This window comes from Rhipicephalus sanguineus, chromosome 8, assembly GCF_013339695.2.
Source record: "Rhipicephalus sanguineus isolate Rsan-2018 chromosome 8, BIME_Rsan_1.4, whole genome shotgun sequence".
In the NCBI taxonomy this organism is placed as follows: Eukaryota; Metazoa; Arthropoda; class Arachnida; order Ixodida; family Ixodidae; genus Rhipicephalus; species Rhipicephalus sanguineus.
Window position 1 is genome coordinate 111,989,256 of NC_051183.1, and position 14,588 is coordinate 112,003,843.

A 14,588-nucleotide genomic window follows, 5' to 3' on the forward strand; every position below is an offset into this window, starting at 1 on the left:
TCACGCTGGCGCCACCGCCGCTGACGCCGATAGTAACTGCTCGCCTTTAATTAGGCATCTACTTATTTCACCTTAAAAGTTAGGCGACCATTCACACGTTGGAGACATGCGAGGCATCACGGCTATGCGGCGCCGTCTTAAATGGGCCCTGCAACACTTTTTGATCATGGTCAGAAAATGCTGCCGATCGGTAGTCGAGGTTTACGCGATCACGTGAGCCAAGCGTTGTAGTACAGCGCGCGGCAATGAACTTACAATCAAATTTCAAAGTCAGCTGAAAATCACTCGCTTTTCCATCGACGCATGATCCGATATACCCAAAAGCAACTGCGTCATTTACCCAAAGGACACGGCCATTGGCTGGTTTGAACGATGTCCGCGGCCGCCGCAGTGTGCCGCGACGTGCTGGCGTCGCGGGCAAGTGATCCGCGCACATCCTTTATTCGTTGGCCGCGCGCGCGTTCAAAGAAAACAAGCAAAGAAAGTGCTTAAAGTGATCACGTGCGTTGACGTACAGAAGTAGCTCTTGGCCTCTCCCCGCGTGGCTTCTGCGCGCTCGCTTCGACGAAAGTAGATAGAGTGCTACAGTTTCCTGTAACTTCGTACGTACTTAAGGCATTCTAAAAACGTTTGCCTCAGTCGATTCGTGACCTAATAAACTCGTATGTTGAGGTAAATCGATGATTACATGGAAACGTGTGGCAGGGCCCCTTTAAGGCCACAACCCATACACACTCATACACACCCAGCATGTGCGACATTGAAGTACGAGAAAAGGTCATTTACTGCGAAACGCATTGTTGAGCAGATTGTTGTTATAGTCGCCATGTGGCATAACCTAAGGGGTGCAAATTCGACCTTTCAGCGATTGACCAGTTTTTTTTTTTTTTTTTTTTTGCGCTGAGGACTTACCTAACTGCTGGGCAGCAATGGCTAGCTCCTTCCGTTGTAGGTTAAACCCAGCCTATTTTAACTGGGAAGTTTGCCTTCGAAACTAGAATGCATGTTTTCCGTATGCTATTCTGTCACGCCGTGGGCGTATGATGACTCCGTTTCTCCTAAAGTACGTCTCTATAACATTTCGTAGTCTGAGCGAATGCTTACTACGCTGTGTCCGTAGTAGTCGTGTATCTCACGGACAAATTCAGGCAGAGTCTCCATGGCCACTGGAAAGATGAGGCAGTCACTGAAAAGCCTCAGCGGGTAGGAAATGTGCGCAACGGCGATGAACATCGATGGAGTGAACACTTTTCTGAAAAAGAACCACAATTTTAAATACAGCGATTGAATTCTACTTAACGGCAAAACATAGGGAATCTAAACGCACAAAAACAAAAGGAGATGTCAGGTTTTCTGCTAAAATCCATGGTTACTCATATATACACGAAGGACTGCATACATTAGGTGTTTATAAGTTCTAAGCCTGCGCAATAAGTCATGGTGCAGGTGACTAGAAACGCTGGCTGTGTATCTACTTGCGTTTCGGTTATTTGATTTCTGTTGTCGCATCACCTTTGATTTGAACCCAACAATTTGGCTGCTATCCAGCTATCTACATTACAGGTTAAAGTACCGTCACTTCCGCTGATTTCTTTACAGATTGTTTTTGCAGTAGACAATGGCCGACAATTAGCACAACACGAGCCCTATGACGAGTAGTATAAAAGCTGTCTGATTATGCTGACACCATATGTGGCCCATACGCCTTGAGACGCGATCGATCAGTAACCGCTGCGGATATATACAAACGGTTGACTGTCACAGCCTGTGCGTAGATGTTTTTGTTGCCGTTCGTGTACATCGTCAATCTGCAAGTTATGATCGGAAATAAAATATGATCAATGCAGAATTATCAAAGAACTCCGCTGTTAAATAAACTGCAGCTTCTAAATCTACATACATGTTGGAACATTACCACTTGACTATTGCTGTAATTCATCCCTCCAAGCGGTGTCTCAGAAATGAACGCGAAATACAGCGCGACAAGACGGGAAAATGAAAAAAAAAAACACACACATACACAGCTCTTACAACTGAATTTATTCCCGCTGACTACGAACTGCCCTGCTCGTTTTTCTAGAAGATAAACGGAATTTATTATCGCTTGACAAGCAATAAAAAGGAACACATGTGACGCCACAGAAACAGCAACGCGAAAATCAAGATGATCAGAAGAAAAAGAGATGAAAATGAACGAGGAAAAAGAAAGTTAAAATAAATCGGTTTTCTCGGGCGCCGAGTGCGAGTGTGCTAATGAAGGAATTCGTTGTTAGGGCGTTTCACTTTGCTGTTTCCGTAACGTGTTCCGTAACACGTGTTCCTGCTTATTCCTTGTTAATCGATAATAAATTAAGTCGTCAGTGCTGTGTATGTGTGCTTCTTTTTGTTGCCTCGTCTTGGCGAGCTGTTTTTCACGCTTAGTATTTATCAACTTACCCGCCTACAATCAGTGTTGCTATGTCTCAGAAGTGCGGCTTCCTTAACAGGAATCAAAACGTACGAGTGATTGTTTATCAAATCTTTTCTAAATATTCACAGTAATGCGCTCGCTGGAATTATCGCAGGTACTGATATTAGAGATACTTAGATATATTTATTAGGATGGCACGTGCCTCAAGTTAACCGCTCGCATAGGTGTTGCCGCGAAGTATGCCTTATCGTTTGTTCTCCTAGGTGTTTATTTTCTGCCAGCGTCTGCCCCCGCCCAACGGCCCTGTCTACGTTTCAAGCAAAGCGAATGTCTCCGTTTTTCTCTTATGTATGTCACAGTGGCTATTTCATTTGATAGAGGGAGTTTTTTGCCATGTCGCCTCGAGACCAGTGTTATCGGTGTAATTCGGTGGTTGTGGAAAGAATAACGCCGAGGTATAAATGCTCGCAGGAAAAACGCCGCGGCATACCTATTACGCCGACATTCGGCTGCGCACGTCGCTTTGTCGGCTGCTTCTTCTTGGAGTCCCTTGAGGAGCACAAGTTCGCTCCAATGAACCTTGTTTGCTGAAAAGCCCTGCATCGTTCTTCGCTACGAGGCAATATTCTCGGGCGTACTTGAAAGCATAATATTATCTTTCCTTACAAAGTAAACGGAGCAACAGTACAGCTCTGCCGCTGTGACACTCCGCTGTTCCCGAAAGTGATATAATTATTGTGTCGAAGCCAGGCATTCCGTCACCAATTTCTAAACAGAAATAGTAGGAAGATTAATTGTTCTGAACTGTTTACTTCAAATTCAGTCAGAAAAGCTTATTCCTTTTCGATGATGTGTTTTGATTTACGGTGAAAATCGTCGCACTGTCATTGCCGGGGGGCGGGGGTGGGGGCGAGTTAGCCGACCGAAGTTCTTCGGTATTGTATGAATATATATGCACGCCCACGTACAAACGAACGCACGAACATGCATAATGTTTAGTTGCATACCCACACCTCCCGTTCCAAAAAATTACACCACCTCTCACTAAAGGGAACCATATGGGGATGCAAAGCAGCGCTGGGTGTTCACTTGTGTTTCCATTGTTGTTCCATTTGTATGCTTCCGTGTATGTTTCATTTGTGTGTGGAGTTGTATATATGTTGTGAACCGCTTATGTTACCCCCCCCCCCCCCCCAGCTCGATGGTTCCGTTGCGCTTCGGGTTGCGTCGCACCTTCGAGATTCGCTTGCCTCTTACGTTCACTTTAGCGAGAGTTCATAGCGCCGTTGCGAAGGTGAGTGCAACGGGAGCGAGCGCGCGCCGCATTATATACGAGCGCACAGCGGTGGCGGAGAGAGTAACGGGAGAGGAGAAACCAAGCGGAGGCAGCCCTCACGAAATCTCCTCCACCTGACCTCGTCACACCTCCTCGCGCTCACGCGAGGAGAGGGGGGAGAGTTGGCGCATGCGCAGTGGGGAGCGGACGCGTGAGGGAAGGATGGACATAGCCCCGAGCAAAAGCTGCTTCGCTTCTAAAACATTCTGGTTACGCCCTCACTCTTCTTGTATTGCAGTATTGCAGTAGAACGAGCATAATTGCCTTTTATAGGGAAAAGGTGGCCTGTTCAAGTACCGACAAATAAACAAAGTGGATGGGGATTATGGCGTACACACGTATGCTGCTGCCGCTGTTAACATTTATTAGTGGTCCGTTTGATCGTGGCGATCAGTAATCACCTAGATGCTTCCTTAGATTCACGTAATAGATTACGCGTTACAAATTAAGATCCCAGTCTTGTGTTTTTTTAAATCATTATTGGAAGTTCTTTTTACTTATCCTACTTTCATCGACAGGTGCGACAACTACTGTTCTTCGAATTCTATCCTGGCTGTGGTCAGCGAGATTCTTGGTTTTGTTAACATCCTTGCCTACATTCACCACTGATCAAATAATTCTTCCGTCAACATATAAATCTACAGCCTTTGAAACAGCGACGCCTTCCACTGGCCGTGTAAAGTGAATAGTCTAACAGAGTGTGTGCTTTTCTTATTTCCGTTGTCTCTTCGATCCACCAGTTTCTTGCGCAAAGGTAGAAGGCAAATCCATGCGAATGTTTCTGAACAAAGGATTTTTTTGCTGGCGATAAAACCGCGTGGATGTCGAACTTTTTCTTTCGTACGCATTCCTCCATTTTGCAGGCTTCTGCAAAGGTTTATTACTAAAAACTGTCCAATACACTGCGAGTGACTGTCATAGATTATTGCCTCCCCCTTAAAGCATCTTGTTTATGCCGCTAAGCAATGCGATTCACATTCCGTGAGACTCACTGAATGAAATTGATAATTTGGTCGTTAGCTTTACTGTCAGGTGCCATGGCAACGACGTAGTAGGAAGGTCTCTTGGCTGAGAAGTTCGGTTCCAGGTGTTTATACAGCTCCTGAAATCGAGGAATGGAACAAGGACAGCGGTAAAAATATCTGGTCACACTTCACAATGCAAGCTGCGATACAGCAATTGCTTGCGACATCCTTATGGGGATGTAACATCGCAAAATTTGCCTACCTTATATGGGCCAACTTAAAATAATACGGAAAACAATAATATTGCCAAAATAATATATTGGCATGGGGAAAAGAGAATGCCAGGGGAACAAAGGCTGAGAAATGAAGGATGATGGATACGAAGGGTGAGGAAGAGACGGTATGGGGCAAACTGCCGCAGATTTAATTAGTACTCAGCTAGTATTACTTTTAATACGGAGCAGCACTAAGCGATGGAACAAGACCGGAAAAACATGGGCGCAAACTAACAAGAATAAATTATTTGAAAAACATACGCACGCAAAAACTGATGCGCGAAGAGCTTGAAAATTCGTCTACTGCAACGCCTCGTGGTAGATAGTATTAGGAGACACCAGAGCGCTCACATGTGACACCCTGTTACAATCTCAGGCTGCTGAGCTAGTAAATCCGCTCAAACAACAGACCCAGAGAGAATCAGAAGCACATAGAGCGCCAACTACATACTGATACATTTTGAAAATGACAGATGCGGTGCTGTGCCTTTGTGGCACTCACGCAGCACAAGGAGTATCCCTTGTGCGGCGCATCTGCTATAATGGCAGGTGCTATAATGGCATGCGCTATATGACGTAACTATGCGACGATGAAAACAGCGTCAATTCTGGCCGAAGAGCAAGAATCGAACAACACAAGCGCTTACGAACAACTAAGTGCAAGTTTATTGAAATGAAAACTCGATACGAAAAATAAGAATTAAAAAGAAACATAACATGCCGTTTGATCTTCGATGGTTTATCTTTGCGGCTGTATGCGTTTCTCAAAAAAAGTGCATCTTTACTGTATGGCGTGACGGGGGGTTGCTCACATACGTGGTACCTTTGTTTTTAAGGAAGGGAGATTCGAAGTGTTAACGAGCAGTTTTGTAGCAACTGCTGCTAAGTATGCCGACGGGCGTAAATATCGTTCTCACACGCATTTGTTGCACTGAGCCCTAATATGAGCATCATCCTACCCGTATAAGTTCTTCGAGGGCTCCCACTGTCGATCATTAAAGCACATGCCCGCTTGGCCGACATGACTTTCCACAGCTGAAAAAATAGCACAGATTACCCCAACCGAACAACGTCCAAAACGCTTAGCGTGTTCCTTAGTGTAACAGTGTGTGTCGGTGCTCGTGGTACAAAGGCAGAGTTGGCCAAGTTTGTTGGGAGCCGAAAGGGCGACACGGACTTCAAACTGCCAATTTCCTTAGATTGTGGCTACCTCTGTGCAGTGCGGCTCAACATCAGGTCTTGTGGAGTCAGCTCTGGCGGTGTCGTACTCAGGGCACAGTCCCTTCTTCACCTTAGAGCGAACTCTGTCGTCATACCACGAGTGAACTCTGTGTACATAGCTACGGTAAACTCTCTCTTTTCCCCATCCTTTTCTTATTCCGCCGACGACAGCAATAAAGAGGCCCTACAACACGTTTTAAAGCATGGTCTGAAAACGCTGCCGAATGATGATCGAGGTTCCATTATAGCGCAGCACGCGGCCTGAACTTCACAATTAATTCTCAAAGTCAGGTAGCAGTCGTTCCCTCTTCTCTCGACAAATGATGCGATAAACACAAAATGTCCGTGCCGTAAACCCCAAGTTCACGGCCATTGGCCTAATTGAGCATTGTGGGCTGCATAGTTACTGGGGCCGCAGCAAGATGACGCGATGTGTCCGTGGGCGCGCTGGTAGTCACAGCGAAATTGAGCCTCGCGTTTAAAGAAAGTATGACGCGCAGCTGACGAAGGGACGCATCTCCCACCTGCCATATCCCTCCCTGCGTATTTTTCAGCGCGCTCGCTTTTACGAAATGAGACAGAAAGAACTTGAAGCGTGCGGCAAAGCTCTAACTCCGGTCGTACTTGACGGATTCTAAAAAAAATGCGGCAGTTCATCCGTGAGGCAATAAACACTTTTACTGAATGCATTTGATGATTACTTGGAAAAGTGTTGCAGGGCCCCTTTGGTGCAGAACAAAACATTTGCTTCAGTAGAGAGAGACCCGGAATTAAGGGCCGAGTGTAAGGGGCTCGCGGGAACTCTGACCAGTAATGACATGCATTAGTTGTGGCCAGCTGCGTCGCTTTGTAAGATTTCAAATATCATTCGCACTTGAGTCTGCACCAGTCGCGCGACCATTTGCGAATGGAGTCGAAAAGGCAACTTTATGGGCAACCGAGGTTCACACCATTGAATGCGACCTACCCATCCCACATATAAATCACGCCTGCCCTGCTCGCACCGCGGCTCCCGTTGCCGTAGCCCCGTGAAGTAAGCTGACGTCCTGTTCCGGTGCATATGATTGGTTCAAACGGTTTCAACTGCAGTAGCACGATTCAAAATTTCAGCAGCGAGCGACTGAGCCAAAGTAGTTGCTCTATACGACCAATCGGGCCACTTACGACAATTTGCGACCAGTTGTTTTGCGACTTACGTAGTCGCGATACCAATGGTAGTCGCTAGTGTGTACGACCTCTAAGTGAACACGGGAAAGTCCATTCAAATTTGGCAGGTGAAATAGAAAAGTCGACTGCACCAGTATCACCTTTAGCACTTCGAGGGCTTGTAGAACAGTGTCGGGCCGCGTGAACTCCCTGTAAAGATCCAGGAAGCCAAAGTGTGAGACTCGTTGGCTCCAAACCTCGTCGAGAGTGTTGAAAAATGCACGCTCCTTGTAGTCCGTGAAGAGGTCATACCTGCGGGAAAGTTTAGAAACAGAGATCAGTAAGGCACACCACAGGATACGCACGTACACGTAGGAGCGCGAAATATTGGGGCAGAAAATCGGCGCCACTCGTTTTTCCCGCGGTGCGCGACTGCTTTTGGAGAATGCTCACACGCTAGGCGGATGTGCCTTTCGCTGTCAACCACTTCTATTTATGCAGCATTTTACAGCTCTTTTATGGCGAGAACCTTATATGACTCATCAAACGCGACAGATGACCGACAGCACTGGCGTCCTTGGCGTGAACACGAGTGGTGCAAAAATCCATATCACCTGATTAGGTCACCTTTTGACGTTATCATGATGCCACAGGCCGGCAGAATTTATGCCATCACAATAACGTCCCCATTACTTCTCCTAACGTGATGTAACACGAGGACCTCATCGCATGACAGAGTAGATTGGCCAAAGGAGGCACTGCAGAACCACGAGAGGTGCATGACGCTTCCAATGCCCCCAATATCGGAGGCCTTGCAAAGCCACGTCGGGTGCAGAAAAAATCAATAATCAGCGAAGGAGAAAAAGAAGTAGAAGATGCCTTTCGCGCTTGAGTCGTCTTAGGCAAGTGCATACGCGACCGTGAGAGAAATGAGCCGATAGTAACGAATTGTATTCATGACGTGAAAATTCTATTACAACGTGAGCAACACGCAAGCATTATAGTGCAATAGAAAAAGGAAAATGAATTCACTTCTTGTTAGCTTGCATCGAAATATTATCGGGCAAAAAACATTGAGGTATAGGAGCGGATTCTCTTGTACCTGTCGCAGTAGGTCTTACAAACGCAACAGGTCGTACGCAGCGATTTTCACGCACGTGACCTTAAGTCCAACATTCGAATGAAGTCTACCGCGACATGAACTTCGCGACAACTTCTGTCTGAAAGTTGATCTCCGTAGATTTTGTGCAGCTTCAACGAACATTGAATTGACTGGAGTACAGGAGATTTACATGAATACCTTGGAAACTATATGTTATACCGTTGTTTACCGCCCCACTGACGCGAGAATCGCGCGAGACGAATTGATAGCAAGCAGGCACAACAGGTACGCGCTGATCATTTCCTATTCGCTTACTTTCTCCTTTTACAGCGACATTATATGTGGCCAAGTTCCAGCGAATCACGTCCACGGACAAAAGGATGCGTATAACGACAACTTTAGCCCCTCGCTCCCTCAACACCGTCGACGACTCATTCACAAGTGTCACGATACTCGGCGGCGGAACTTCTCACTAATCGTAGTACTCCTTTGTCTCGTGACGTACAGTTACCCTTTGGACTCGCTATGCAACAGACGGGTCGCATAGCGAGTCCTAAAGGAGATAATTGAAGGAAGAAGAGTGGCGACTGAAGGAGGGCCCGCGCCCACAGCGGCGCGAGTAAGTGTGGTAACGAAGTGAAGCTGCTGCCGCGGAACGTGGAACCGCTGCCGATACTTCGAGCTCCAGCACATCTAATAGCTGCGACTCCTTCGCAGAAGTTCAGCTCGCCCGGCTGACCGCCAACGAGAGCAAAAGCGTCGGTTGTTATACATCGGCCACTGCTAGCCGAATTTAACCCACGCTAAAGAAAACTAACAGAACACCAACGTTATCGAGTTCTAAAAAGCAGTTCGTCAACACTAGCAAGCGCAGGACAACGCTAGCCTAGTCATATTGAGTCAATGCAAGCCAATGAGCGTGCATTAGTCTAGAAGACCATATCAGCAAGGAATAGGCAGCATTACAAAATGCAAGCCAGTACAATTTGAGTGTTAGCCATCGGTAGGCAGTAGCCTCGTAGCTTTGCGCGTCAGACCGGTGGAGGCCAATTCTCAGTTCCCTAGCGGTAGGCAGCACAAGTCAATATTAGCCGTCAGTCGTCAACAGTAATTTATGCTTGGCTAAAGTTAGGCAGTGGTGGGCATCATTAAGAGTCAGAATAAGCGCCAGTAATGATTTTGTCGAGGTATTCAATAATTACAAAATGTATGTATATAGAAGGAGCCCCTAATAGCTACCACTTGCCAAAATCTGCATGCGATATGGAAAAGAAGCCAAAAGTAAGCACAGGTAGCCAATATTAGCAGGAGCTAATCAAAATCAGCTTACACTATTTAGTAGATAGCCAAGGTTAAACAATGCTACTCAACAGTTCGAGAAATCTGTAGACACCATCACGGAGCCCTGGCTGGAGGCTGGCCAACCAGTTATAGTTTTATACGCGTAAATACGGCGCTTCTCATGTCTGAGGCCCGTGTACTTAGATTTAGGTGCACGTTAAAGAACCGCAGGGGTTCGAAATTTCCGGAGCCCTCCACTACGGCGTCTCTCATTATCATACCGTGGTTTTGGGACGTTAAACCCCAGATATTATTATTAGTGTTTTGCACATTGACCTGTCTCAGCTAACGTAATAAATCTGATGACATCTTTTCATGCAATTTACGACGTTATATCATTATTTTTGTCATGCGCTTGTAGTACATTCTGGTGTATACCATATAACTGAAAAGACCACGGCCGGCTTCTTGAAGTAATTGTCGCCTCATAGGTGCCATTCGTGTTACGATGTGTCTAGCATTTTCTAACTTTAACGTAAAAAAAAATTAGTTCATGTTTACCATATATATTCCAAGATTCCAAGATCCAAGAGACGGCAAACGCGTGAGGGGGAGACAGAAAATTAGGTGGGTAGATGAGATTAAGTTGTTTGTAGGTATAACGTGGCAGCAGAAAGCACAGGACCGGGTTGATTGGCGGAACATGGGAGAGGCCTTTGCCCTGCAGTGGGCGTAGACAGGCTGATGACTACCATATATATATATATGTTAAGTAGGGGTGTGCGAATATTCGAAAGTTTCGAATATTCGTCGAATATTACATTCGAAATATTCGTATTCAAAAAGTGTTGAATATTCGGTAACTTCTAATATTCGAAAAATTCCAATATGCGATTCGATTATTATGCATACAATAACTCGTCTTCCACATTTCTGCTGCGTTCGTACAGCTAAAAACGTGCTGAGAGGAGCGATACACATCGTAAGTACACGGAGGCACGATATCTGCCTGCGACGAGCGCCCCAATTCGTATGATTTATTGCTGGTGCATCTCCGACGTGCAGCGCTGTTGGCGATCAAGTAACCGTACATTTTCAATATTATGCGGCCGTAACATGTCGCACTACCACTACTTCACTATGCGGCACCACTTCTGAAGAAAGACAGTGACCCATGTGACTGGTGGCGGACCGTAGGCACCTTCAGATACCCCAGCCTGACAAAGCTTTGCCCCATGTACCTCCGTATACCAGCCACTTCTGTTCCAAGCGAGCGTGCCTTTTCAGTGGCAGGGGGGGGGGGGGGGGGGGGGGGGTTGTCTCTGTTAGAAGGGAGCGCCTGCTGCGTGATCATGTGGAGCAACTCATATTTCTTCATGATAAGATTTAGTCATTGCTTTCATTGTGCCGTGATATTTGATTGTGTTGTGATGTGCATTGTGCTAGCCTGGACATTGTGTTCTGGAGATAGCAGTGTATGTTGTGTAGCCAGTCAGGCTGTTAATGTTTTTTTTTTCAAATAGCTACATGTTAAATAAAATATTGTTACTGTGGAGGCATTTTTCCTTTGATATTCGATATTCGATTCGATATTCGAAAGTGGATATTCGTATTCGAAAACTTTGATATTCGCACACCCCTAATGTGAAGGCATACACATTCAACCACACACCAACACACTCAAACGACTACCTTGGAATAACAACGACGTCTCATTACTTTCGACATATATGACGTATATAGCATAACATAGAAGTTCAAGAGCAGATGAAAACTTGAAGCGATAAGAAAACGTCAGGCCTGCGCGGAAAGCGCAGCACAGTCACAGGGAAAGGTGGAAGAGCGGCATTTCTAGAGCCTGTTGTAAACTCTGTTGTGGCTACTAATACAAGTACACTAGCAACGTACTCACTACGCCACAAATCATAAGGAAGCACTCACCACATTATTCGTCATTCTGCGGAGAAGCGAGGTACCATCTATAAGGCATCAAGTGCACTTTGTTGATGCGACGGTTGATGACGATGAACATTTATGGCTGAGCCCTTTGTAATGGGTTGGAAACTTTAAACGACCCACTAGTTACCTATTTCGCATTACGTGAAGCCCAGTCGACATTTAACTCTTCCACCATGCTTTATAACATACGTTAACGTGAGAAAGAGAGAGAGAGGGAATTAAGCTTATTGAGACCTTGAAGAAATGGATCACGGGAGCCCTATGGGCTTCCTTGGCACCCGACAAAAGTGCACTTGCGAGGAACCCACTACGCTATAAATCAATTTTTTTGAAGTAGGGGAGCAGCAACTATGCAATTTTTCGTCATTCTGCAGAGAACCGGGATAGCCGCTAAAGACCTTTATGGCATTATGTGCACTTTGTTGATGCTGTGGCTGAAGACGATAATTAATTATAGCAGAGTGCTTTGTAATGGGTTGGAAGCATTCAGCAACCCACTCTTTGCGCAATAGTGTGACATCCGGTTAAAGAATTCGCGTGTGTGACGCCTGGTTCTTATTTTACTCTTCTATCAAGCTACATTACATATGTTAATGTGGTTACTTCCTGACATGAAGCCTGTATAGGGTCTTTTTCAAAGCAGTTTCAAGCACCCGAATGACTCTAAGGTACAATACTGGGCTCCCATGCCGACGGCCCAGGTTAGAACCTCGTTCCATCCTGGATATATTTTCTTAATTCGTTTTGTTTTTCTTAAGTCGCGCGATAGTGGTTACGGACACCGGCGGCGGCGGCGGACAACTATGGCGCGAAAAACGGCCCTTTTTGTGATTTCATAACAGATTCTTGGGACACCTGGTGTCGCTGGAGGCAACATTTCGACATGCGCTAGGAAGAAGACATGAGCACTTGTCGAAACGTCGGCTACAGCGAGACTGCGTGTTCAAAGAACACATAACATACGCGTCATTCACATGAGCTGAACAGCTATTCATTTCGTGATCGGTGATTTGTGTTGGTAATACCATCATGGCTTGCCGTGCAAACTTTAGCACGAAAGTGTTTTATGCCGGGGTCCACCAAGTACTTCCGTTACCGGATACGACCTTCATAAAACGGACACCAACAGGTGAGAACGAAAAAAAAAAAACAAGAAAAACATCAGCCGCTGCGGCCGCGACGGTAAGCGCCCGACTCTAAACCAACTGAGCTAGCTCGGTAGATGCCGGACTTCTCACGAACGCGTCGCACGGTGCTCTATGTTGGCGGTGTAGATAGGCGGTGTGGAGCGGGGTGGGTGCCGCCGTCTGTGAGAAGTGAAAAGAAGTAATGCGTCACGATCGACACTTATTAGCGCTTACACCGATATTGCACGCGACATCGGAAGGTCATGGTTAAAGCGTCTCGACACCAATGAGGGACACTGGCCGCGGTGGCGTCGCCGAGGCACCCTAGACGCAGTTGCGTTCGTTCTTTGCCTTTCGCTTTGTGTGAGCGTGCGCCGGCTCATCGGAGCAGTGCAGATTCCACATGCACCAACGGGATTTCTCCGCCGTCGACTAGTTCGATTGCGAGAGCACCGACTAACAAAACTTCTACAATACGTGTTGCACAAAGGACGCGATTTCGACGCGCGAATGACGTGCCTTGGTGAAGCGAGACAGAGGCCAGCGCGCACGCGTTTGCGGCTCAAGCTAAGAACCTCTACGAACTAGGCGTCAACATGGGTGCATTCACGCTAATCGGTGCTATAGCTGCCAAGCACGAATACACATTGTACAAGCTGTCGTATATCACTACAGAATAAGCACTACTTCTGTGCAGACACGTTTCGCTTTCGTGTTTTACCGATTCCTATGACGGAGGGATCAGCCATGCTTTTTGTCTATATGCAATATAATAATATCTGGGGTTGTTCAGTTATTGTAGGATTGAAAGCTGCCAGAGCTGGCTTAGACAATGTCCACTCAAAACACATTAAACTTGTAAGTTCTATTGTTTCCCCTATCTTAAGCCATATTTTTATCCGCTGCTTCAAAAACGGCGTTTTCCTAGATAAATTAAAAGTTGCAAAGGTAGTGCCAGTATTTAAAAAAGGTGATCCACTCAGCATCGGCAACTACAGGCCTATTTCTGTCCTTCCATTCCTAGATAAAATTTTGGAAAAACTAATTGAAATAAGGCTTTCCAAATATTTAACTAAATTTAACATACTTTCTCCTTGTCAGTTTGGCTTTAGGGCTGGTCTTTCTACTAATACTGCAATTGCGTGTTTCACTGACAAAATTAGGTCATTCATTGATAATGGTAACGTCACAGATTCTATCTTTGTCGACTTCTCTAAAGCGTTCGACAGTATTGACCATTTAATCCTTTTTCGTAAACTAGAGTACTACGGTATAACTGGTCCCATACTAACGCTATTACAGAACTTTCTCCTTAATAGGTTTCAGGTGGTCTCGGTTAATAACTTTATATCCAGTCCTACCCCCATTAACAGAGGTGTTCCTCAAGGTTCGATTTTGAGCCCCTTATTATTTTTGCTATATATAAATGATTTACCGCTTTGTCTTAATTATTCTTCATGTTTACTTTACGCTGATGACACGACTCTTTTTTCGCATCACTCGGATTCTGCGACTGTCGTGTCCAGACTTCAAGCTGACCTCAATTCAATTGTTGAGTGGTGTAACAATAACCGATTATTGATTAATGCTTCCGAAACTTGTTTTACGCTTTTTCACTCACCGAACAAAAAATTACCATTCATTGCCCACCTCTTTGTAGACTCGGTAGCCATTCCTTTGAGTGGACATACATCATTTTTAGGAGTTACAGTCGATACACATTTGAAATTTCACGAACACAATAATTCTGTTTGTAAAAAGATTTC

General features: G+C 45.7%; 1 protein-coding gene across 1 annotated transcript in view; it reads right to left on the reverse strand.

The window, feature by feature from the left end:
• Positions 1-1,071: 1,071 nt before the first annotated feature.
• The window catches only part of LOC119403443 (uncharacterized), a 40,946-nt gene continuing 27,429 nt past the window's right edge, over positions 1,072-14,588 (reverse strand). The window contains exons 5-7 of the mRNA XM_049418329.1: positions 7,515-7,665; positions 4,739-4,848; positions 1,072-1,252 (exon numbers count right to left, since the gene is read on the reverse strand). Coding sequence (XP_049274286.1) covers positions 1,072-1,252; positions 4,739-4,848; positions 7,515-7,665 — 442 coding nt within the window. The remainder of the gene's footprint in view (positions 1,253-4,738; positions 4,849-7,514; positions 7,666-14,588) is intronic.